Raw genomic sequence first — 26,996 nt, forward strand, 5'->3', positions numbered from 1 at the left:
TCATCTTACAGGCTTTTTCTATAATGGCCTTGCGTCACGTCGACAGTCGATGTTTAAGTACTGTCAAATCGTTAGATAGAGGAGACTCCAAATAGTTAGGATGTAGGCTTATATATATATATATATATATAGTTAGGTATATTTTAATAGGTATTGTATTTATTTCTTTTTTATCCAAAAGCGAAAATTTGGCGATGTTTCTTTCATAATTGTATCTATTTCTTTTATGAACTATCTAGGTCCTAAATGAAAACTTCTTCTTCTGTGTGATTTTCGTTCTCTAAGAGAAATATATTCTTGTCTTCTTACACTACACCGAAGCTCCAAAATATTATTAATTTTTTGTACAATTTCTTCAGCTATTTTTTGTTCAGCTTCAAAATCATGATGTTTGAAATTACTCCATACAGCTGTCTGTTGTATATGAGTATTGTCACCAATACTTGAACAAAGTGCTGTACTATCATACACAAGTCTGAAAACAGCTCGATTGTTACTTTTCGTTTCAGTTAAATCACATGCAACTACACAATCCATATCATACGTTGCTGGTTTCTGTTTAGACCAAGGAAATTTAGAAGAAGATCTCTGCTTTACTACAGGATCTAATTCAATTTTTTGACCAGATATTCCTAGACAAAAAAAACTTTGTAAATAATTAAATTCAATAAATATATTTTATAACTTTAAAATTATTGACATAATATATAATAGATTTTAGAAGGGTAAAAATCTAGTTAAAAAAAAAACTATTATTAGTACTGTAGAATAAATAATAATATATTTAAATTTGAAATTAACAAAATGATCAATTTTTAAGAAGTGCCATTTGAAATATTTTATTCCTATAAGGACTAATACAAAATATAACATGACACTGGCATAATATTACTTCATAATATAATTTTATTCATACCATAGAAATTGTCAAGTTTAATATATTTACAGTAGAAGTCCGATAATCCGGCATCTAACAGTAGAATACAGTAGAACAAACTTTTTTGTATATGCATACTGTATTTTTAGTTTAATTATTAACGTAATTGTTCTTATAGCAAAGCCTACACTAAAAGGAAAGGGCAACGCTCGATAGACTGGCACGGAGTCGGTCCCGAACGTGCCGGATTATCGGAATTCTACTGTATTTTGTATTCTTAAACTTTACATACTTAAATTTTAAGTTCAATTGAAAATTTAAAACTAATATAATTATATCTTTGGTTTGTGTAATAATTTTTCCTACAAATTCTAAAAATAAATATGATATAAGTCATTGAATTTATTGTATATAATAAAAATCATAGAAGAACTGAAATCTTTTTAGTTCTGGTCACTGATTTTTGGTCAAAATTATTTTACCCAAAAATTTACTCACACCACTTTTATTCTAATTTCTAAGTATATTATAACATTATAACATACCTAAATGAATTTCAGTTTTAGCTTTAACTTTGTTTAAAATATTCACATTGTATAATTGATATAATGGTGCTTCAATTGCAAGTAACTTGTTTAATTCTCCTTCCAATTGTTGTTGAGCTACAATAATTACAATAAATCGACTGTTAAATATTAATTTTTTGTACTATTTAGGTGATCTGTAAATAATATCTCACTCAATTACTCACAAAATAAAAATAATTTTAAAATATTTTATTTGGTTACTTTTTAATTAAATATTGTTTTTAAATTATTAGCTGTATATTTTAAGGGTAAATTATTAGTTATGTAATACTTTTTAAGTTCAAAACTTATATCTTGTATGGATGTCAACTTTGATTTTTTTTTTTTTTTAATGGGAGCAAATATTTTGAATTTAATATAAAGTTTGATGTTTTTTTTTAAATAAGAAATAGCGTTTGAATTTTTAATATAACTCCATCTGTTTTTTAGATATAACACTTTAAAGTTTTTAACTTTTTAGTTAAAATACATGTACATATTGTACATGTAATATAACTGGTAGCTAATGGATTTATTTATTACTATTCTATTTATAGGTACAGGACATAAAATAGAAAATAAAAATACTTCATATTTTTCAAAAGATTGTACATTTATTTTTAAGCCTTCAGTTATAACACTGTGTCTTTAAACTACCTTGATGTTATCACTTAATATCGCTGTAATTGGCAATAACTGCTGTGTATCTGTGAATAGTAACATAGTAAAAAAGCAGTTAGCTACTTGTATTTGTAATGTCTCATATGTGATACATGAATTTTAACTTCAAAAATCAAAACTTTAAAGTTTTATAAGTGATAAATAAATTAAGTTAAAAAAATAAAAACTGTTTCCATCTGAAAAAATAAAGTTGACACCCATACAACATATAAGGTTTGAACTTAAAAAGTATTACATAACTAATAATTTAAAAACAATATATAACTAAAAGTAAAAAAAAAAGTGTCATAATTATTTTTATTCTGTAAGTAATTGAATGTTGTGTTATGATAAATGTAACACTCAATACAATACATAATTTACATACCTTTTATACTTATATTATCACATTGAGTTAAATTCCCTTCTCTAAAAATAAGTATAATTATGAAACAAAATTAAATTAAAGGTGAATTATTAAGTATATTACTGTGAAGTAGGAGAATTATTTGAAAGTGCTGGGGCTAGTTTATTATCCCTTTCAACAATTGCTAAAAATCCAAATCCAAATTTTGCAACAGTTTCTCTAGAGTCTAAACAAGGAAAATCAAAATCTACTTCACCATCATCTTCTGCAATATAAAGAGCATAACAATTCACGCTATCTCTAAAATAAATGAATTTTATTGTAATAACATTCTTCCCATATGTACCATTTGAAGTTAGAATTTTAATTTTATTAAATAATTACTTTAAAGTGCAATCAGGATACTCAATAGTACATTTCCAACAAACTAATCCAATTAAATGATGTACTTTGGCTGTTGCAATGATAGAAACTTGCATGGGATAATTACGACGTTCTAAATTCAACATAGTTATAAATATACCATATTTGCGAGTAGCTTCACCTAATTGAGTCTAAAAATATTTATTACAAAAATAATATCTTGGAAAAAAAAAATGTTTATATAAACAATGTATAGACACATACATTTCCATCATACTTGGAATATTCACGAAATGGATTTAGAGGAAGATATGGGCATGCATTCAGCTGTTTAGATAATTCTGAAATATATGATTTTTTCTGGTTACTTATATCTTTTTTGGGGAATAACTCAGCTTTTTCTTCATCTAAACATTTTTTAATTAATTATTAAAAAAAAAACTAAACTATAATATTACAAAAATTATATTAGCTTATAAATAATTTCATAACTGATTAATATATTATTTAAAAAATATTTTACAAAATATGGATGAATTAATGTTTACTAGGGCTGCATAATTATTTCAATTAATCTAAAATAACAATGGATAACATTAATTAATTTTATTATCGATTATTTGTTTTAGAGGGACAAAAAAATAAAATTGGAATTATATTTATAAATTACAATTGTTCTTTTAAAATTATAATATTTATATTTGTAAATAGAATAATTAAGTCTGACTGATTGATAATTTTATTCAATCTATCATGAAACCCTTATTTCTAAGAATTAAAAATAATGGATTAATTATAAATAATTATTTTTTTTAATGTATGATTAATAATAGAGTTAAAAAGTAAAAAATCTTACAACATTTTAAATAATGTTTACATATTAACTAAAAGTACTAGATCATAAAATTTTGGTTTAAATTGGATTTATAAAATATATTTAAAAATCATGAGTAATAAAAATTGAAAAAATAAAAATAAACTACTAGGACAGAGGTGATTCCTAAGCTTTAAGATGTAATTTAATAATGTACAAAAAAAAAATTATACATATATATATATATATATATATGTAATTCAATTATTATATTATAGTTATTGAATTATGATCAGTTTTAAAGGGATTAGTTAACTTATTTGGGAGTTTTTGAACTTATATCAAATAATGATGACTACAAAAAAATTAAATAACTTAATTACTTTTTAATAGAACTCTGACGATAGAAGATGTATTAGTATAAAATTAATTATCGTATACCTGTAAGAGAAACAGGCGCAAGTTCCCATTTAATATGTCTTACATTAGCAGATTTTATCATATTTCTCTGTAATCGCTCTAATTGTACTGATGTATGGGATCGTTGACGTCTAACACCAAATTCTTTAAAATTAAAAAAAAATTATAAAGAAATTAAAATTACTTTAATATTAAAATATAACTACCAGTATGAATATCAAGCGATTCAGCAATATCATCTTCCTCTTCAAGATCTTCAATTCCAGGGTAAGTATCATATTTTGATGTAGATATTGATTGAAGAATGTTATCTCCGCCCATGACCACTTCACTAATACCTAAAAACATAAAAAGATAAATATTTACATAAAATAATTTATATATTTTTTTAATTAGTTAAAAAATAATAGTACTTGTAATATTATATCAAAATAACAATCACTTCATCATAAAATCGCACCTCCGAAGCCATAAACTTCTAATACCTTAATTTCAAAATCTCTTCCGGGACAAAGAGGTGGATTATTAAAAGTTGAACAGCTATCAGTTTTTCCAAATCTGATATTTTCATCCATCCATATTGCTTGTCCATCACCTCCACCAATAGTTATCATTTTGGAATCAGCAGCCATAAAAAGTTCATTTGAATGACAAACATTATCATTTTCCATGCCTACCCAAGGATATTTTGATCTTTCAGGATAAAGACTAAATAGAAATGTTTCTCCTGTTCCAAAATAAGCTGTCCTATTCCCTCTTTCATCTTTTTTATTTCTTTCGAGCCATTTTGTTGAGCAGTATGCCCCAAATACATCGTTATTACATGTTTTTATAATAAGTAAGGTAGGCTCATGTTGCTCAACTCTAAAATAGAATGTTGTTAAACTACAACCATGTTCTTCTGTTGTATATAATAAAATTGGTTGATACATTGTTATACGCATAGGAAGCCATGACCACAATGTAAAAAGTTCTCGAGTACTAAGAGTATGAGACATTAATTGAATATTAACTTGAGATTGACTTGTAGGCAAATTTTCAGTCGAACGAGATCTAATTAATTGGTGGGAATTTGATACAACTGCTTTGGATTTTAGTGACATTTCAGTTTTTAAGAATATTTTATGTATATAAGTTGCACTTAATGCTCTAATATTAAATGCAATTTTGAGCAATTTTTGAGGATTAACAGGAATTTGTCGACAAAATTTTACTAAAGTAATTTCTAATCCATTATTTAAAGCTTCTTGAGCCCATATTGAGTTTCTTTTGGATGAATGTTTGTGAAATAGTTTAAGTATAGTTATAGCAACTCTATATAATACTTTAATACCTTCATGTAGATAACAATCTATTACTCGTACTATATGGTAAAATGGCAAACCTTGAAAAATCCACCATATCCATTCAGCAAATATATGTTCTACTTTTGATGCTGTACAAAATTTATTTAAATGAAAAGTTGCACTATTAGCATATTTTTTAGCTATTCGCATTACTGTACGCCAAGTTACCTCATATAAAGATTTTGTTTGAGTCATAAACACTAACCCCTTTGAAGATACTAAACTAGTGACACTGTTATAACATTCTTCTTCAGGCATATAATGTAAAAATAATGACACCAATGAATATATTACAGGACTAAAGGTTATATCAGGGCATGCAAAACCAAGAACACAGACAACACGCTCAGCGACTTCTTTTCCCATTGCATTTAAATGATAAACATGTCTATGTTTTGTGTCAACAAAAGGTGGTAAAACACTAGTTTTATCAGGTAGTTCTTTAGTTCCAAAAAGTTGTACTACCAAATCCCAATAAAATCCTTCACTCATATTATTATTATTATGTTGTTTGCAAAGTGAAGACCATAGTTGATTCCTAATATTATTATCAGCAGGCCAATTATGGGAACGTAAAAGTTTTTTTACCTCCTTATATCGTCCATTAGTTATTAGATGTTGAATTTCTGAAAATGTTTTAGTTGGCTGTTTTTTTGTTATTGCACATTCAGGAATGATTAATGGAATTGTATCAACATTTACAAATGACTGAAAAGGCTGGTAGTCAACTTCATTATTGAACACCATTATTACTTTTTATAATTAAAATAAATTTCTAATATGATATAAATAAATATATATAAAAAAAAAAGAAAAACCCGTTAAAAATTTTACTAAAATGTATACAACAAAAGTTGCTTTCAAATTATAATTAGTTAAAAAACAAAATGCTGCATATGCTTATAAAATGAAATATTTGATGTTTACTCGCACTGGTTGGATTATGTACCTGGGCGGTACAGTTAAAATGCACAATAAAAAGAAAAACGCCCGTTTTCAATAAATTATTTAAAGTTCGCTTCACGAATATTGATAGGCGTATTACACATTCGTGCAATTTTCCGAATACATAATGTTGATTACGATTTTACACAACGGCAATTTCTTTAATAATTACTCAAATATATTTTTTCAAATGTGTAAGAATAAACTTTCGTTGAGTAAAAAATTTCTCCAGATAACCATGCCCCACCCTTAAGACATCTTGATAGCACACAGTGTTACCTGTACTAAACAAATAGTCGTACCGGTATAGTGCACTTATCTCTTCAACACTTGTACAATGCACTATTACGTTCATAACTAATCACCACGGTTGGTGGTTACAAGTAAAATAATAAAGTAACTTATAAAATTAAAAACCATGTCAACTATTACCTGTATCGTCTGATGATATAAAAGAGTTTCTTATGTGAGACAACAGCCAATGTTTACTGTCGTAGAGTGCCATACTTTGAGAAACTGTAATATGCCGTTGACAGTCTGTTGTTTGTCAATTTTCACGGTTTATTACTTTTGGTTGAGTCTCAAATAGATGCCGTTCAAAGTTCAAATCATTTCCTCCAGAACACCATTAATATTTTCCAATATAAATAACTGGTAAATTTATTTAAAATCAAATACGATTCTCTGATAAGTTCTTTAGATAACAGATTTCAGTGCTGACATTTCGCCAATGCCAATAACAATCTTTGAGTAGAATGACAAAAATGTTGCTAATTACCTGTAAGAGTCAATTTCAGAGTCAAAAACCATAAAAGTGTAACTCATAAATAGCGCATGTCTACTCATTTTTTAGTTAACAATACATTCCTGGTATGTTATGTCATGTACTTTAACTAAGTTATATGTTTAAAAATATACGTCAAATATATCGATAATTTACTTAGTATTTATTGAAAGTGGTCTCTATATGTACACATATATGTACAGTATAGTGGTCTCTATATTGTACCAGTAGTACATTTTTCACATGACAAACTGTCATGAATTTTTTTTTACTCATTTTATGCTGATTATAATAAACTCATAATTACGAGTAAAATAAAAACAGTCAACTAACACTTTTATATCAGCACAGAGTGGTCGATGAGTGAACATGTGCCCCTATCCATCCCTCTAAAAAATTTACTAATATGAGACCTGATGTGGAATATCCTTATTAGCATCGGATTATAAGATAAAAAACTGATAGTACTATTTAGTTTGGGTTACAATTCCAGCGTGTTTTTAATAAGCCAAACTTTTAAACAGTTAAAGATTTGGTACAAAATACATCCTAATTTAAAAATTTAGTAATTAGGCCTAGTGGGTTCTTATAAATGTTACGTTAAATAAAATACAATTAATTTTTTATTTTATTTGAAATCTTTTAATACTAAAATGAAGCGAATCGGATTAATACACTGTAGTGTGGGCTTATAATTTGAACTAAAGTATTTTGTTAATAATATAAATATTTTATTTTTTATCTATTGATATATAGTTCAATAATTTTATGTCCATGTTTTTTTATTGAAATATTAACAGACATAAAAATCATCTTGAAAACGCTCTTGTTCTTTAGTTGTATGAAAAATTAATAAATTTATAGTTATTTTCTTTTACTATACTTTTAGGACATAATGATTATGACATAAAAAAATAATTTAGTAAAGTAGGATTTCTAGGTCATGAAATTTAGGGATAAGTGGATAGAAGACCTTGAGATAATGTACAGTTGAAGTAGAAAACGCTGACCTCTTTACGGAAAAAAGTATTAAAATGTATTTTTTATAGCCTTTCGGACACTACTAAAAAATACAACATTAATCAAGAATACATATATAATTTTTCATATAAGTGTAAAAAAGCTACGTATGTTTTGGCAAGGTCGTGAGTTACTATGACTACACACATACAAATCGGAGTACTAAATACTTTTAGTATTTTACTCGCTTGTTTAATATTGACTATCGGCACATTGACCGTAATGTGATCGTATTGTAGTAAAAAAAAAAAAATTATGCAGTTAAAATTTGATTCCTAAAATTACAATATTATTCTTCCTCGTGTGTTGTTTTATTCTACTTTTTATTTTCTGCTAATACCAAAAGTGTATCGCAATGGAGGATGGCGGGTGGAAAGGAGAGAACATCATAAAACACCACATTGTAAATGAACACTTCAAAAAAGTATGGGATGTGCCCCAAGCACTCAAAAAAGTGTAAGTGTAAGTAATTTGTTCGCAATTATCAATTCTAATTTATTTACGTTATTAATGACAGAAAAAAAATTAAGTAGCTACTTGACATTAATTAAATATAGTTACTACAGATGAAATTGTTCAATTAATTAGTATAGTAAATCTTTTAACGTAATATGTGTTAAGTTAACAGAATTGTGTTACTATATTTAAAAAAAAAATACATGTTTAAGAGTATTATACTTAAACTATGAAGAGCAATAAATTTTGGCTAAAGTAAAATTTAAATATAATTACTACTTTGTACATTTTATGTATAATGTTCTAAGTTCTATTAAATTTACATAACATTCGTTTATAAAACTCAAGTTGAAGAAAAGTATTCATTTTTTGATGCTCAACGTTTCCAACTAATAGTCTTATAGATAAATTTATAAGTGGTTTATGATTTCTAAATAAATAATAATAATTACGATGGATTTACGTTGGTGCGATAAAATATAATCATTATTTTATAATGCATAGCCATCATAATTAAGTGTATATTTTATCAGTAATTGAAATTGTTTTTTTAATGCAAAAATGTAGGCCTAAATAATTTTGACCCCGGTTTGAAATGTTCATACATATCAATAACCCATATAACATATATTATAATGAATTCAACTACACACATATAATTTATTGTAATATAGAAATTGAATTTAAATTTTATCATAAAAATTGCAGGAGTTTGTCAAAGAATTTAAATCTTCATTAATAGGTTTTTGTTTTTTACATAAATTTGTGTATTATATACATAAAATTAATAACTGAGTACCAAACTAAAAAATTAAAATAAATGAAAATTAAATTTTATGTCCAGTGTACTCAATTCTGAGTTGTCATGATTACTTTAAACGCTAAGAAAATTAATGATATTTTTAACTCGTTACAATTAAGTTATTAGTTAAAGTTAATACGTTATTGATTTAGTAAATTTAATTAAAATTTAATTTGGCAAAATCTCATTAATTTAACGAGTTAAATTTATTGCAATTCTACTAGTAAGTTAGCAAAAATAACATCAATTTAACTAAGTTTTAATAAAATCTTATTCATAGGTTGATAACACTTTTTTTAAATCGCTACATTTCGTTATTTTCAAAACTTCTTTTTTACAATAAAAAAAATTTCGTATTATTTTTCAAAAAAAAAAAATTTATTACATAATTTTATATTATTTCGTCTTTCAAAAGCATATTTATTTTTTGTAAACTAGTGTAATTATATCGTATGATCATTTACATGAAGATTGCAGTTAAAATTAAATTAACGTAAAATCTAAATATTTCCGTTAAACTAAAAAGTTTAACTTAACTTATTAACTCGTTTACGTCCAGGTTTAATTACTATATTTTTCAATATCTAACAAGTTGTATTTATCTAAATTATTAATAATTATTTTTTAAAATTGGTTATTAAAAATACTAAGTTCAAATAAATCAGTAAAATGTATTGGTTTATGATATTATTTTATTTGTAAAAAATATAAAATTCATACTAGACTTAGGTAATATTCTGTACTAATAGATTGTATTGTTAGTTTTAGATAGTGAATTTTAAAACAACTTTTGATCTACAAAACTTTTAAATAAGTAACTTAGTATAAAAAATAATAATTCTTTTGTGTTTCATTAAAGTATAGTTTTTGTTCAATAATGAAAAAATTAATCTATTAAGTCCGATACGAGAGCTAGGCAAACTGCTTAGTCTCTAAATGTTTTGAACAAGATATTATAAATTTAAAAGTACTTTTATCTTTTTACATACTAGTACTCGAATTTTAATTTACTAAACTACAGTCAATATAAATGACATTGTTAAACCTGTTAAAAACAGTTGTTTATATCATTTTTCATTTAATTTCAAATTGAATTACACATGGAGTATTTTTAAAAATTAAATATCGAAATGTTACTACGTAAATCAATGGATAACATTTTTAAGTGTAGCTTAAATTTTCTCAAAACTATCCAATACAACTAATTTATACTCAATGTGTTTTCTAAATATTTTTCCAGAGAAAATTACAATAATTATAGAATTTTAAATATTTATTAAACATTTATCTAAAAGATGTATAATTATTAAAAATGTATTTTATAAATTATGGGTATAAATGTAATAATGCAAACAATAAAATATTATTTTAAAAAATCAATTATTTCAAGTTCAAATATGTAAAATAATAATATTTAGTATAAGTTGTATGAAGGTCAATTAAAACGCAGTATTGATGCCATCATAAAATACTTGCGTGTTAAAAAACAAAAATTATTAGTTTGAGAAAATTATTTGAGTAACAAATGACTTTGATCGGTTCTAAAATCGATCTATTACTTCAAAAGTATAAAAGAGAGGTTAATGGCTTAATTAGAGGGACATATATTTTTAGCTATTCATTAGACAATAAAAACTATTTGGTAAAAACAAGAATTTTTTTTATTTCTAAAAAAATGGTAAGTATAATTTTCATTTGTACATTTCCTTCTTTAAAACATGTTAATAATGTCGAAAATTATTATTATTATAAAAATTTTATAGCAGTAATTATTTATTAAAGAAATAATATAACATCAATATTTTTCTAATACCCCTTCCAAGCTATATGCATAAATTTAAATAGTTATATTTCAGTAGTCAATAAACAACTGTATATTTGGTTTTAATAAATGTTTTAATGTATAATGCCTACTCTTTTTAATAAACAGAAATTGTTTTTTAAAGGCGTGGCACACAGAGTGTATTAGTTAAAATGTATTGTGGTTAAAAACGAAACTGTTTAAATAAAAAATATCAGATATTGATGTACATTAAATTTTTTAATTTAAATACGTGATAGACAAATGTTGAGTATTTACTTGATGTGGACTTTTTATTTGTCAAGCTTGGTACAAAAAATTGTTTATTAGTGTGGATTGAGTGGAAATTATACATTTGATTTAAAAGTGTTTATGTCAGTTATACATTAACTATAGTAATAGTAAGGGAAGATTTTATTTGTAAAAAAACATTTCTGCTGGGTTTATTGACTATAATTGTTACAGTTTTATTATGTGTAAAAATATTAGGGGTTAATATATATATATTAAGAATAGATAATTTCCTATTAACAGTGTTGTTACGTTTGAAACACTAAAAATGTCAACATTTACATTAGTCTTATGTGACCTTTTTGAACGTTTTACATTGTTTATTTATGTTTTAAATAGATTTAAAAAACATGTTTTAACAACCCAGTTAATCAGTTGGTTAAATATGCATGTTACCATTTAAAAAATTAATTTAACACCTCTACAAAATATAAAGAATAACACTAAAAAGTAATTAATAGCTGATAAATCAAGATGTAAATCATTTGTATACTTAATTTGTATTTTTAGGAAAAAGCATTTGCGTGTATACCATGAAATTTATAGTTTATTTTGTTTCTATAAATTTGTTACTTTCATAGTAAAATGTATTTTAGTATAGTTACAAACTTTTTATGCTCTTTTATTTAAATTGGGTGATTTTATATTTATCAATTCTCAGATAGATTAAAGTTTATTTTACTGTATTTTATAATAAAAAATTGAATTGTTAATTTTTTGAAACATTAATGGTTTTATATCATAATTTTGATACAGAAAATAACAAATTTTTAAATAATGTATCAATGAAACACTTCTACTTGTTTAAACTCATGAACTGTCTCTTAGGATTTCATAATTTCTGAAATTTTACCTGATTGTTATAAAGTATATAAAAATATAAAACAGTGTTTCAGCACGAATAATTAAATGAATTCCACCTGTAAAATTTCTAAAAGTGAACAAATCAGAATGTAGCTTTTGTTATTTTTCAATAGTTTAATTTGATTAAATAGAAGTTGTGATAAATAAAGATATTAATATCAAAATGAATGGAGATTTATAATCATTGAAAAAATTAATCGTTATCATTAGTTTTTATTGAAGAATGTTTTTGTATACATATAAATTATAGTAACAATAATTATTTGCGTCGTATAAGTTTGAAAAAATGTTTACTTGTTTCGTGGCAACCATTTTGTTGAATACAAATTTTTATTAATGGGTTCAATGCCTTCATAAAATTATGTTATTTAATATGAACTTTCAAGGTAAAATTATAAAATCAATGGAGACAATATCTCAATTTATAAATTTATGGATATAAAAAATATATATATATTTTGGCTTTAAGTGGAACATTTTACAATACCATTATTAAAATTTTCATTATTTGTGTTTGAAGATAAGTTCATGATAAATACCTTTTATGAATCTGAGTTACTTTTAATTTTGATATTTTAAATTTCAATACTTGTATAATTATTTCTATCTTTGAAGTTATTTTTAAGTTATAGGTGTCATAATATTCACGGAAATGCCATTGCCTAAAATTTATTTTGAAAGGTATATTTGATAAAAAAAAAAAAAACAGATATTATATTTGAAATGTAAATAGCTCTAAATTTTTTTTTACTAGCCACTGTTCTAAACTAGTAGATTCTGAAGTAAACATTTAAAAAAAGTACAAAAGCCATGTTAGTGTTAGTTAAAATTTTCTCAAATATTTTAAATTTCATTTTAATACTTTTATACCTGCATGATGATAATTGAATGCTATCGAAATGTTATACCAACTTACAAACCCTGTTATTAAATCTAATTGTTTTTTTAGGGTAGCGGAATGAGTTTAAAAGAAAGTAGCGTGGAAACATACAAGAAACTGGAACGTGACATCATCCGTGAAGAGCAAGCGGCACCAGCTCCGTCTTTAGGTCACGAGATGGCTAAGTTGGATCGATTTGTTGCTGACATAGAAAATTTAATGGGTCAATTGAGTCAAGAACGTATTGCAGATATTGAAGTTATATCTAGCGACAGGTTTTCCCAAAAATACTTTAATCCCAGGTAAAATTAAGTGACCTAAATTAAATAAAAATTAAATTAACTGAAATATTTTATTCAGGATAATGGATGAAAGTAATAATGCTATTCGTAATGTAATAACAGAGTTGAGAGTGAACATGAATCATACCCTTGCTATTGAACACGAAGAATTTATAGCTAATCTGAACAGAAAAGTATATCATTTATATTGTATATGTTGATTGTAGATTTAAACTTTGTATTTACAGGAAAGATTACATAGAAATACTTTGGATATAGGGGTACCTAGGTTTCATATATTAATATTGTCAAAATTTAAATTTAAAAGGCTTACTAGTTTAAAGTTTCCCACTTACAATACTCATTTTGGTCCTTTTTTTAGTTAGGATACACATGTTGTATCACTAATCTTTGGATTTTTTTATTAAAAGTAACTTTTCTTAATTTTCAAAAGTCTTTTGGTGGAAAATTGCATTGCCTATTTAATTTAATTTAAATAACCACACTAGAACACACAAAAAGTTGGTTAGAGATTGAGTTCTCTTTCATTGGAACATCAGAATTGCATAACTCGATCGCCGTGTTCTAATTTATAGCGTGTTGATTTTTATATATTTTAATGTTAATGATGCTATTGATTACTATTAGTGTACAATAACTATTAAAATATATTTATAAATATTTAAAATAATTTTAAAAATCTGTAATTTTTTAGTCGTTAAAGCTCCACAATTTAAATTGGTTAAGCCATATGAGAGCAAGAAGTGAAGAAGAAATTTCAAAACTCAGTGAAAAAGTACAACATTTACAAAAACTATATGAAAGTCAAGAATTAGTAATTAGTAAGTTTTTTTGGTACTTTTGGGTATATTATAAATTCACTTTTTAACTATACTGTTTAAATATCATATAATTAAAAAGTATTTAAACGTTTAATTAAAAAAACATGTGTATTTTTGAGATTTCTATATTAATTTTATTTTTTATAGCTTTCAATACACAGTATTCATGTAGTTTAAAAATTAATTTTTATTTTAATCAATAAATTGTAAAAATAAATACATTAAATTTAATTATAATATAAAATCATTTTTTCGAAAATTACAGAATTGTTGTTTAAAGTGCAATTATTCATTTAAAATGTATGCAATTGTGCACAGAAACCGTTGACGTGTCGTACCGCATTAAGGTCGATTCACACCATACGGAACAACGTGAACGTCACAGATCGGCAGCGTCACGTCACAACGTCTAACCTTATCGTATTGTTCACATACACCGGCCCCGTTACGTAACGTCAACATCGCGTGAAACACGGAAAGATTTTTTTTTTTTGAAGTGACGCTGCCGATCTGTGACGTGACGTTGACGTTCCGTATAGTGTGAACCGACCTTTACGGTTGGCATCACCAATCGGCCGGACGTTCGACCGTCACAGACTGTCCCTTTGCGACGAACGGATTCTATTGTTCTATTGGGTATACGATCAACATTTTATTATTTGATGAATGTACAATAGAACAATAGAATTTCACTTGAAAAATGTTAAAAACATTAAATGTTTTATAGTAAAACAAACGTTTGTTTTGTTTTATTAATAAAAAACGGCTTATTATTATATTTCACGAAGCTGAGGTGTTAAAAATAATAATCTATTGTTAATATCTCATTAAAAATTGAATAACTTTAGGTGTTAAGTGCAAGTGCAAACTGGTAATTATGCCACTGCTACTGTGCGTTAAAATTACTTCTCTACCGTGCATTATTAATTTTTTAATGGCATGTACAGGAGAGTTATCAAAAAACAAACTCTCTAATACTGATCAGTTAGAGAGAGAGTTGGACAGAGTTCGTAGCTACCGCGATACATTGGTTAGTGGTGAACTATCGTGGAAAGACGCCACAATATTTTCCCAAGATGCAACTGATTATAGTCTTACAGCTTACGAAAGCTGGCAATCGCTGAAAGATGAAGTGTATGTATCCCATAAAAAACGACAACATTTTATAGTGTAACAAGTTGTCGATTTTCCATTTATTATTTAAAATTGTACGCATATTCCAGAGACGAATCTTCAAGATTTCGCCAAGCATTGCGAACAAGAGATTCAATGCATCAAGCGGCACTGTGCGTTCGAATGGCGCAGACTATGTTACCTGGCGTTCAGTTTCCATATTGCACATCTAGAGAAATATTTGCTATTTTACAGGTAAGATAACGAAATGACACTCGATAAAGACATCTAAAACCGTGACCTCATTTTCACCAGGTCATTGAATACTTATTTACCGATTTACAAGTACCTGAGAGGTACGGTCACGCATTAGAAGTTTACAAAAGTTTCAATAAAAGAGCATCGGCGTTGACTAATTGGCTCAAACAAGTAAATCCATACACTTTCTTAATTTCGAAATATCAATGATAATTATTGTAACTCCAAAATAATTTTTATTTGTATTAAAATATTAAATTATGAACAAAATATCATTCCATATTTAGACAACTGATGATACCATTCACAAAGACGTAGAAGAAGTGGATGAACGAATTTCTGTGTTAACTGATAAACTAAGTCAAGAAAGGACGTACTTAAGGGTAACAAAATTTTGTTGTTTTAATGTCGTATTTATTTTGATTTTAAATGTGTTCTAAAACGATATATTTGTTAGACAGGGTTCCACGAGACCCACTCAAAACGGTTTGACACACCACCACAGCAACCTATAACTAAAAAATGGCTGAATGATTCATTGGATGTTAAAAGAGAATATAACAATTTGTGCTCTAAATTACAACTATAAATATAATTCAGTCAATATTTAATAACTATATAATTATAATGTAAAAATCTAAAAACCTTTAATGTTTATGTTTTTTAGTCTTCAATAATATAAATCTTTATTATACAATAATTATTTTGATAATTATAATATTAATTAATATTATTATATTTGATATTATTAATTAATTCATAATTTGTAACGTTTTAGTTTCAATAGTTACAAGTAACTTTTCAGTTACACGTGTAATTTTTTTAATAACCCTCTTTTTCTGCCCATTTACTTGATAAGTGAGGTTCGTGCACAAGAATCTTGTTAAAAGCATTCAGTTTCTTATATTGAAAGATCTTTATTACTTGAAAATTTTTTAACTGAGCTCCTTGATGAATAATACTAATATGACTGTTTACCAAATGTATTAAAATTTTTCATTGCATTTTTTCCAATGATCCAACTATTACTTATTTTAGCAGTTTATTTTCTTATCATTACATACATAACAAAATGTATAATGCAGGCCCTTATGTGGTAATAATGATAAAATACTCAACACAGTGGGGTGCGGCATAGTTGGGTCAAATATAATGATATTTGACAGTGATTAAAATCACTAGTAGAAAGAGTTTAATTTTAAAAAAATTAGTGAATTATTCCAAAATCTACATTATCTCTTATTTCCTTATTTATATCCTGATTACAAGTTTTATGATTTATAAGTGTAACGAATATATATATTTATATATTAAATATTATATGTAATAATATAAATATTATTTCTCATAAAAAATTATATTGATCTATATATTTTTCAAAAAGTTTATAGCTTTATAAAAAATAATTTTTTTACAAAAATCGTATTTTTTTTTATTAACTTTGATGCCCGATTTCACCAAGAAAACAAATTAGAGTCTGAAATTTTATTTTTTCATATTAGAGTATATTACATAAGCTTTAATTTAAGGTATATATAAAAGTTAGTATTTCCGTAAAACTTTCAAATGTTAAGTTGAAAAAGTTAATTTTTTGTGTAAAAGTTGTCATTGTGAGTCCCCCTCTGGGCAGGTAATGGGTCAAATTTATAAAAAAAATATATAAAATAATAGGTAAAGACATCATGCATCTATGAAAAAAAATTATATTGATTTGGTCATTTTTTAAAAAATTATGGCAGTTTTAAGAAAAAAAAAATTGAAAATTTCGAAAATTAGCAATATTTAAATTTGTAATTTTTTAGGAAATTTCTTCCAAACATGGGAACGAGGGAAATTTTTTCAATTTTGAGGGTAATATCTTCGATTAGATACGATTTGTAATCTTTGGATGTATCGTTTAAAGAAATCGGTTCGATGATAGCTGAGAAAAAATTGTAACAAACAAAAAAAAACAAAAATTTAAAAAAAAACGCATTAAAGTAAAATTAATACCTTTTCATCTTTCCTTCGAAGTTAAAAAATTTCTTTATCCTTGTGTTGTTAATAATAACCCTTAATTTTTTAATTATGAGTTATGTATTTTAATATAAAATTAAGTATCCTTAAAAGTCGAACTAATAGAGAAACTATTTTTTGGTAATATTAGTTTTTAAGGTCTTTCTTATTAAGAGACGATAATTTAGTGTGTGGGCGTGTCTCATGCTTTTTGTTTAATCAGTACATATTTTTATATTCATTTTTTTTAAAAATTATAACTATAGCTATTATTTTATTTGATATGATTGGGTTTAAAATTATGATAAACATACAAAATATTTCATCAATTTAAAATTAATTATCATTAAAATTATATGAAATAATTAGAGATGTGTATATAAAGACGAACTTGAAAAAGTTAGATTATTGTTAAAATTTAAAGAATGTAATTTTAGTTTTATGTATATTACTGTACATAAATTATTACAACTTAAAATAATAATTATTTCAATTAATTTCATTATTGATAATATGTATTTAAATTAAATTAACATTAAAAAGATATTATTGACACCTTTTTATTCCTCCAAATTTTCTTTAGATTAACGAGTACAGTGAGATGTGAGACAACGAATCATCTTATACTTGTCATATTTCAAACCACATTATATTTACTAATACACGTTTATACAATTAAATATTCAGTTTTTCTTAAATAAAATCTTATGAAATTTACTGTACACTATTCTCTTTAAAAATAATTTAAAATGTTTTGCTTCGATAATCCCTTGTATATAATTAAGATGAACGAAAGAGATTATTAGTACATATTAAAACATTGAAATTTTAGTATCTGATCATAGATCACTGTATGTTATCATAGAATGCATATAATTAAGAATAAGCGGACCTGCATTAATGTGTCTGCTTATACATTGATGTTTGTACTAAGTATAAATTTTAAGAAATAATAATATATACTATTAGTTTTATGTGTAATATGTTTATGGATATTGTGATAATACAGCAAACAACTATAACCTTTAGATTGAAACACATAATTTTATTAGCAAGAGTTGTTTGAGAACAGAGTTCTGAAATTTTATAGTGTAATTTTTAGGTAATGATATTTTTTATTCTATTAATCGTTATGTTTGTGCATATCTTATTTTATATATTATCTTACAATGTATTTAATACACAAAAATATTATTTAACATTTTTTCTTATCACATAAAAAAAAATAAACATGAAAGTTAAAATGAAATAAGAGTTATTATATAACAAGGCGACACTAATTGTTTTATTTTTCCATGAACACTCAATAACATTTTTAATAAATAACTAAATAAAAATCTATACTAGATAATAAATGAGTTCGAAAATCCATACTCGTTTAACTTAAAATAATGAGAAAAGTAGATTTTACTATACATAACAGCTAAGCAAAGTAATTTTCAATAATACATCAATAAAATATTTTTAATCTAAATAAATAATCTGTACAGTTATCATTATGATTATGAAGTTATTGCTAATATTTATGACAAATACATTGACTTTTCATTAATATGTTTAAACATTTCCAAATTTATCATTACATTGTTTTAATCTAAAAAAAACTATTCCAAATTCTAGTTTTTGAAAACTAACATATCGTAATATAAAAACATGCAGGTTTATCTATGTAAAAAAAATTGTATGATTGTTTTCATAACAAATCATTGTTAAGATATTTATAAAAGAGAAATATATTGTTTTACAATTAATTTTTATCAATAAATTGTTATCAATATACGTATCAATCATACATTTTAACTTAATTTTAAATCATAATTTTTATAGAATAAGTCCTAATATATTTAATTCAATAATATTAAATAAAAATGTATAATATAATAATAATAATAATAATTAAAATGTATCAACAACAATAATAAACAAAACTTAAATTGATTTATATTTTTTAAGATTGGTGACTAAAAAAAAAAATTCATAAATATTGCACATTGCTTATAAAAAAAAGAAATAGAAAACTTTACTTTTGATTTTTTTATCTATTCTAAGTAATACAAGATATAGAAGAACTAAGGAGGTAATAAATTTGTTTAATTCTTAATTAAAAAATTACTATTAATTAATGAACAGTATTCATTCATGTTTATGACTTTTAAGGAAGATCGGACTATGTCATTATTATAGAAACACAATAAAAATATGTGTATTAGAGATGAAAACTGTCATTTCTTATCTGTATCACAGTCAAAAAAAAAAAATAATAATAATTTTATTTTAGAAATATAAGTAAAGGGAAATAAATTAAACAAAAATCAAATATCTATGTTTCCTCTATAAATAAGACGTCTACTTCACCAAGGTCTCCACATACTGTCATGTTCGTGTTCTCTTTTCACACTGAAATCAATGGGCTCTTCTCCTTGAGCCCTCCCTTCGCCTCCCGGATTCTGTTGACAGTGCACATAGTGGCTAGGTAATAAGAACACAACTTGTCCATCTGGAAGCTGAGAGGGAATTACCTGTTATATAGATATTTTTAGACTGTTCGGATACATTACATATATTATGTTATGAACCTACTTGTACTACAGACAGAGGTTGGGTAGGGTCGTTTGAAGGAGCAACGACCACACTAGCTGTAAGTCCACTGCGATCGATCGATTTATCTTCTACGCCGACGGATCTGCTCCGAGTACGTTTTTTCGGAGGTTCTGATTTTATTCGATCGTTCCTACTGTCCGCAGTACTACAATTTGATTCTTCGTCGCCACCAATCATGTCCTGAAATGAAACGTTATCGTGGTGTTTGATTGAGTTTACCCGTATAAATGCCTCGAGAATTTCGAAAACCGATACTAATTTACTCACGTCGGGTATGACCACCGTAGAATTACTAAAATCTAAATCGATTTCAGACGAACAGGTGTCCAAATGTCTTAAAAGACGCTGTTTGACGGCTGGTTCGATTACTGTAGCGCCGGGCGTGATCAGATTACCAGCCCCAGCGCTACACATGTGTAATTCTGGGCATTCTAAAAATCTGGTAACCTAATAACGTAATGAAGAGCTTTAGTGTTTTTCAGGCATAACGTACGAACCGTTGGAAAAGTGTTACAAGTGTAAAGGTACGTGTGTGTATATATAAATTGTGTTGTTACCTCTCTTGCGCATTCTTGGAAGCCGGCCCGATATTTATCTCTGACATCTGAGCTCAGTACTTTTTGGCGTTGCAAATGGCGCACGGTGAGCTCCAATATGTCAGCTTTTTCCAATTTTGAGTGTTTTGTGTTCTAAACAGCAACAGTACAAAAAACGAATTTTATTTTTAACACAAATTCCGACACACGCGTAGTGTAGTACAAAGGCTTTGAGTTTACCTCGGTCCTAGTGGAATCTAAAATGAGAGTTTTTAAAAGTGCTAATGATTGGTTTATTCTCGCACGTCTTCTTTTCTCCATTAGTGGTTTGTTAGCCTATAAAAATATCAATTGATTATAAAAAATAATATTATGCTTGGAATTTTTTCAATTCTATGTTATGGTGTACACCAACTAACATTCATTAGAACTGCTCAATCATTAATGCTTTTTTTAGACTCGATGCACACAAGAGGGCTTGATTTAGTAAAAATATTCTTTTAATTAACATTAGTTATAGTCATTACGGTTTTAATCGAACAAGATGAAAAACATTTTCATATTTTACTAAACATATATTTCGATATAAAATATTGTTTCGTTTTTAAAATTATCGAAAAACCGATTTCTTACATCTAGACATGACTTGCATAGTGCTAGGAAAGTCCTACGAGGGTGTAAAGCGCTATACATTTTCTTGGTTCCTTTCTTCCAATAGATATTATGACGCGCAATTATATGTTTTGAACGTTTTTCAAATAAAAAGTACCGATAATAGTCGACTAGTGATCATTTACATAAAACTGGACTAGTCAAATAAATATTCAAATACTAGAAAAGTTTTAATTATTTTTATTTCTTATATTATCTATTTAAAAAATTCGACACTGAATAAAAGTGTAATAAGCAATAGGTTTTTTTTATTTATAAAATTGTTTTTCCAATGTTTACGACACGCCCTTCTCTTACACAGTAGAGCGTACAATTAAAAGTTCAATTTTATTCATATGCTGCGCTCGTCTCGGAGACGATTTCAAAAAAAAATGTCATGATCAGTCCGTTCACAATAGGTTACAATAAAAAAAGGAGAAGGTAGTGGTGACAGTACGCGGATTGTCATGACGGCAGAGCAATGATTTATGCACGCGCGCACACACACAAAGTGCCGCCGCGCCGCTTATGACAGACGGTAATGTGTGTGCGGTGGCGGCTGCCAAATGGCACGCGGTGGCGGCAGGGCAACGATTCCACACGCCGCCAAGGGTTTATCCGTGTCGTGACTTAACGTCGTGCCGCCGCCGACACGTTCCAATGTTATCATACCGTGACACGGTATCGCACTTTCATGAGGCCGCCGCCGCCGCCGCGACGGTAAACGCAGTAAAAATAAAACGTATAGACACAATTGCGCTTTCCCTCTTTTTTTTTTATTATGATTTATTCCGGTATCCGTCTCACGAAGATATTACATGTCTCTACAATAATAACAATAATAATAATGGTATTATTATTACTGTGGAGCGACCGATGCGGGAATGACGTTCGAGTGGGTGGGTGGGGTAGCTGCCGTTTTTAGTACGACTGGGTCTTAACAAGCTACCGCCTTTTGCTAACGAGCGACTGGAACGACCATCCAGTGGTCCGCAAAGAGCGCGTGTCGAGATAGCAGTGGCCGTCGCCGCGCTCACCTACAGAACACTGTGAACCTCCTGACGGTCGAAACATTGTGGCCACTGAATTTCACATCGAAGAAATCTTAGCGTAACTAATCTACGACGCTTAGATAGCATACCGACGAATGAAAACATCAGCGGTACAATAAGTGTGACATTAGTCGAGTTTCACCGTTAAGCAGACGGTTATGAGTTCTCACGCTTTGTATTTTGTAAATAAGTGCGAATACATTTCAGGTTTGAGTAAAATAATATTTTTTCCTGAAATACGAGGCAATCTATATAATGTTTAAAATTACTGTTTGAAATGAATATTAACAGGAGTATTTTTGTTGGTTTTAAAAAAATACAATCACTAGGCGACTGAATATTTTCTTTAGGTCGCCTAGTTCGCTAATATAAACAATTCACCGTCTGAGAGCTGTCTGTGGTAATTTTAATAATAAAACAAACTGGAGTTTCACACTTATATTCCGTCATGCGTAGATAATTTTTACTTGTTATTCACTGACAACACGATCATTTTTTTGGTTTATAGCAATAATAGAGTCCGATTAGAAAATGTTCTTTTCCAATAATCCACGTACTATCAATATTATATTTGTCATTTAGGTAAATTTCAAAATTCTGAATTCCCGTCAATATTGAAATTTTTAATCCGATTTCCTACACGTTCAGTACTGAATGCAATTTTATTACAAGTAACAGGACAAATAATATTCGCGTAAAAAGAAAATTGTGACATAATTTTTTAAATATGTCTGAACTTGACGACGGTATGATTTACAAGATTTAAACATTTCTTCATTTGTAAAAGTGTCTGTGAAAAATACATGGCAACCCAACAGTTGAATTCCTAATGACCACACGAATAAAAACAACGGTAGTAATAAATAACAATTATCACGACGACATCGGCCGTCCGACGCGACGCTAGACACGTTTAGCAACCAATGTCTGTCTAGAATCTAGATGGTCACGGACGAAAGCGTCCTTGCGGAGAGCGGTGTCGAGTGGAATCGACGGAGAACGGCTGCTGGCGGACGGTCCGTGTAGCCGCCGACAATATATGAGATGCGTGAAAGGAGGGTAGGACTGTACGCCGCACTCCGAATCCCGATTTAGTAGTGTAGAGTAGTTCACCACCGCCGCCGCCGCCGCCGCCGCCGCCGCTCCTAGACACGCATCAGACAACAACAAACAACACCGCCACTCAGTATTCACGCACACTTACAACAATAATAAAATACATATATATGTGTGTGTGTGTGTGTGAGCAAGCACGTTTTCCGCCCACCGCTTCTGCTGCTGTGCATTAACATCGCCGAATTCAACACAACAATTATTATTTCCGAGCAGATATCAAACGCGTGCGGCAATCAGAAGGTAGGAGAACGAAAAATGTTTACACGCGTAGGCATGCGGCAAGTCAACAGAAGGTCGGTGGTAGGCCAGACGACGGGAGGCTCGCGTACGAAAACCCGATTGGTTTTGTTCCAACCGTCGTAGCCGACACCATAAGCGGCTACTTATGGACGGCGGCCGTGTCTGTCCATTGTGTCCAGTACGAATGAGAAAAAACCAAGTAATAGAATGTCGATAGACATTATCGAGTACAGAAAAGTCTGTGATTAAATATAAAAAATATAACGGACACGTTTTGTTTAACTTTCAGTATAGAATTTCGTATCGTTATGATTACTGCGTTGAAAACGTTACTCAACTGGGTTGGTATTTTTTAACAGTAGTCAAAGTACTAGTGTTTTTAACAGTAACGTTTAGTATGATCATTCGGTGAAAAACTATCAACACAAATGTACTGTCGTTGTACTCGGTACTTTATGTGTATAGTTCGGTATTGTATACTTAAATTTTTTTTCTTACGGAGAACGACTTAAACGTTTTTTCTCTAAACATGCCACGTTTTCTAAATATATAAATGTTAACGCGGTTTCCTTTGCATAATTACAAAAGGGTCATGATTTTGTGTTGACCTTAAAAAAAGAGAAAAATCATAGCGTAGGGTCAAAAAGCATACGCTTTGTACAATCCACTTTTCAATATTGAAAAATTCTTATTCCGCGAATAAGAATTTTTTCTGTTAATAACAAAAATAGTTTTTTCTTAATTTTACTACAGTAATTATTTATTTTCCAAAATTCATTTAAAGTTTTTCTATCGACTTTCTTCAGTCATTTCATTTCTGGAAATCAACAATATTTCATATTCGTCTGTTACGAGAACGGGATCAAATTTAAAAAAATATTATTCATTGTAAAGTAACTGAATGTACTTTAGTTCTTTGGTTTGACGTTGAACGAGATGGTAAATTTTACTACATTGAAGTACTTAAATCTTTGCAATTCAATCTTTTCAACAAAAATTATAAAAAAAAGTGTCTGTTGCCGTCTACGGTACAAGACTAATTTATTTCTAAAAATCGATTATAAATAGCTTATTTTAAATTTATAACTCGAAGAAAAAATTGTCCTGTCTACTCCAAATTAAATTATTATAGATTCACTGTGGTAGTTAAAGAAAATTTTTGACCTCCACATAGTGGCGTTTCCATGATATTTTGAGGAGGCTTTTTATACATTCTTACTAACGACCAAGTCATATACTACTATTAATAGTAATAATTGGCTAATGGGGAACCTATAGTCCCTATACTCCCTCCATTTGTCTACATTATGGCCTTTTCCTTTGAGGTAGCATCAACAACCATTTCATTAGAAGTTCGAAATGAAAAGTTGCCTAAAGGATTTTTCTCTTTTATGAGAAACGTATCACATGTCGTATTATAAAGTGAATTCATACGACTTTGGAATAAATATTTTTTTTCTTGTAGAAATAAACCGTTAGTAATTAAAAAAAAAATAAATTGAATCTTTTATCGATACATTTTTTTTAATATTCCCACGATAATAAGCCCACAATAGGCTTAATTACATAACGTGTCGATAAAATTCAAACAGTTATAATTACTTAGTAAAAAACTTGAAAATTCAACGAAGAAATGAATTTCCATTAAATTTTAAAGTTTAAAATGATTTCAGTGGAATTCTAATACTTGACCTGTTTAATTTTAATTATTAAACAATAAAAAAAAAGACAATTACCCGTTTACCATCCTTTTGATTAGACGTTTGTGAAAAAACCAAAGAAGAACTAGTGACAATCGGTTCTCTTTTGCTAAAGGGATGCACGGTGGCCGTCACTGGGGTTGTGGTCACAGTGGCCGCTGCTGCGGCGTTATTGTTGCTATCGTGGATTCTTGCGGACGTCGGGGCGGCTAATACGGAAAAAGAAGGATCCGGTTCACATTTTCCTGTCATCATCAAACACGCGCGTGCTGTGTGATAATCGTGTAGCCGGACGCAATCACATGTCGCGAGCGCACCCGACGTGTGACTACTACTAACTGCGGGCCGCGGTTCCCTGACGGTAATGAGAGAAGCGAGAACTCGACGCCGTCGGCGGCACGGGTGACCCGACCGCAATGTCGACACCTCTCTTCCGCCCGGCTGGCAATTCAACCCCACACACCTCCGGCCGAGTGAGCGCGATCCCTCCAATCCGCCGCTCACTACCACCGACAACGTTCTCACTACGCACACACGCACACAGATGCATATATACATATTTCCTTCCCACTACCTTTCTATCTATATACACACGGCCGACTTCCCACTCGCCGTCACCGCCGCAAGATCGGTGTAATAGCCGTGACGCCACTGACGACCCGCGCGCGCTTTGGGCGCCAACGGCACGCCCACCACCCTCACGTGGTAATATTAAATTATACGAAAAATCTCCTCTATTCTCTTCGCTCCTGACGTGTACCTAACCGTGCGAAGTATGACGATCAGAGAAGGGCACAAGAGCTATCCGAGGGAGCACTGTTTTAGGGCTAAAAAAGTAAAACATATAACACCGTTCTAAAGGGTCTCTTACAAAAATAACATACGAACACAATTTGGAAACAGTGAAACACATCTGGTACCTATTTTTAAGAATTAAAATTATTACATTGTCAGTTGAAATTCTTCCATAACATTCTCAGTAGTTTGGAAATGCGTGTGGCAATGTTCAAATAATTGTGAATTGAAAAAAACAAATTAGTCCCACTAATAGTTACCTTTATAGTTGAGCGAGGTTTTTGAAAGTTCCCAAGTCAAGGTATTATTCAGATCCTTTTGATTGTATTTTTAAGGCGTTTTTTTTTTTAATAAATGTGAAAAAATAAACTGTAAAATATTTTCATATAAATGATAACAGTGTAAAGTTTTGGGAAAAATAAACACACACTGTCAAATTAAACCAACTTCTCGGCTAGTTGCGTCACCGGATCGCATAGTTCTTTTTTCAAGTTTAAATTTCTGATGTTGTGCTAAAGAATATGGACAAGTAGAACATTCGACCAGAACGGTAACACAGA

The 26,996-nt window shown here is 28.3% G+C and overlaps 3 protein-coding genes and 1 long non-coding RNA gene across 12 annotated transcripts; 2 read left to right on the forward strand and 2 right to left on the reverse strand.

Moving 5' to 3' along the window:
• Positions 1–139: 139 nt before the first annotated feature.
• LOC126904233 (GTPase-activating protein skywalker-like) lies at positions 140–7,006 on the reverse strand. Of its 3 annotated transcripts, none has more exons than XM_050683041.1 (9): positions 6,791–7,006; positions 4,274–4,405; positions 4,089–4,211; positions 3,098–3,240; positions 2,855–3,024; positions 2,594–2,770; positions 2,492–2,532; positions 1,423–1,539; positions 140–632 (listed from the first exon to the last, which is right to left on the reverse strand). In XM_050683041.1, the coding sequence occupies exons 1-9, from the start codon at positions 6,861–6,863 to the stop codon at positions 232–234; spliced, it is 1,377 nt and encodes a 458-aa protein (XP_050538998.1). In that variant the 5' UTR covers positions 6,864–7,006; the 3' UTR covers positions 140–231. The 3 variants fall into 3 exon arrangements, with proteins under 3 accessions (XP_050538998.1, XP_050539000.1, XP_050538997.1); XM_050683043.1 differs by lacking the exon at positions 6,791–7,006 and adding an exon at positions 4,481–4,628; XM_050683040.1 differs by lacking the exons at positions 140–632; positions 1,423–1,539; positions 2,492–2,532; ... (3 more) ...; positions 4,089–4,211; positions 6,791–7,006 and adding an exon at positions 4,481–6,676.
• On the forward strand, positions 6,922–7,293 carry LOC126904234 (uncharacterized). Its single transcript, XR_007703696.1, has 2 exons — positions 6,922–7,012; positions 7,066–7,293. It is a non-coding gene; the product is annotated as an uncharacterized LOC126904234 (long non-coding RNA).
• A 995-nt stretch (positions 7,294–8,288) lies between these two features.
• On the forward strand, positions 8,289–16,439 carry LOC126905081 (uncharacterized). Of its 5 annotated transcripts, none has more exons than XM_050684480.1 (9): positions 8,289–8,618; positions 13,326–13,558; positions 13,617–13,731; positions 14,253–14,379; positions 15,327–15,513; positions 15,603–15,747; positions 15,808–15,921; positions 16,038–16,133; positions 16,208–16,439. In XM_050684480.1, the coding sequence occupies exons 1-9, from the start codon at positions 8,589–8,591 to the stop codon at positions 16,337–16,339; spliced, it is 1,179 nt and encodes a 392-aa protein (XP_050540437.1). In that variant the 5' UTR covers positions 8,289–8,588; the 3' UTR covers positions 16,340–16,439. The 5 variants fall into 5 exon arrangements, with proteins under 5 accessions (XP_050540437.1, XP_050540436.1, XP_050540434.1 ...); XM_050684479.1 differs by having other exon boundaries at positions 8,293–8,624; positions 16,208–16,437; XM_050684477.1 differs by lacking the exon at positions 8,289–8,618 and adding an exon at positions 10,894–11,098.
• Positions 16,440–19,584: 3,145 nt separating this feature from the next.
• On the reverse strand, positions 19,585–26,161 carry LOC126906421 (transcription factor HES-1-like). 3 transcript variants are annotated; one of them, XM_050687032.1, is made up of 6 exons: positions 25,678–26,161; positions 21,123–21,218; positions 20,904–21,035; positions 20,614–20,793; positions 20,326–20,526; positions 19,585–20,249 (listed from the first exon to the last, which is right to left on the reverse strand). In XM_050687032.1, exons 1-6 carry the CDS (start codon positions 25,894–25,896, stop codon positions 20,097–20,099), a joined length of 981 nt encoding a protein of 326 aa, XP_050542989.1. In that variant the 5' UTR covers positions 25,897–26,161; the 3' UTR covers positions 19,585–20,096. The 3 variants fall into 3 exon arrangements, with proteins under 3 accessions (XP_050542989.1, XP_050542990.1, XP_050542987.1); XM_050687033.1 differs by lacking the exon at positions 25,678–26,161 and adding an exon at positions 21,302–21,326 and having other exon boundaries at positions 19,588–20,264; XM_050687030.1 differs by having other exon boundaries at positions 19,589–20,264; positions 25,678–26,149.
• Positions 26,162–26,996: the final 835 nt, after the last annotated feature.

Source organism: Daktulosphaira vitifoliae, unplaced genomic scaffold, assembly GCF_025091365.1.
Source record: "Daktulosphaira vitifoliae isolate Bord-2020 unplaced genomic scaffold, ASM2509136v1 Scaffold_4, whole genome shotgun sequence".
Classification (NCBI taxonomy): Eukaryota; Metazoa; Arthropoda; class Insecta; order Hemiptera; family Phylloxeridae; genus Daktulosphaira; species Daktulosphaira vitifoliae.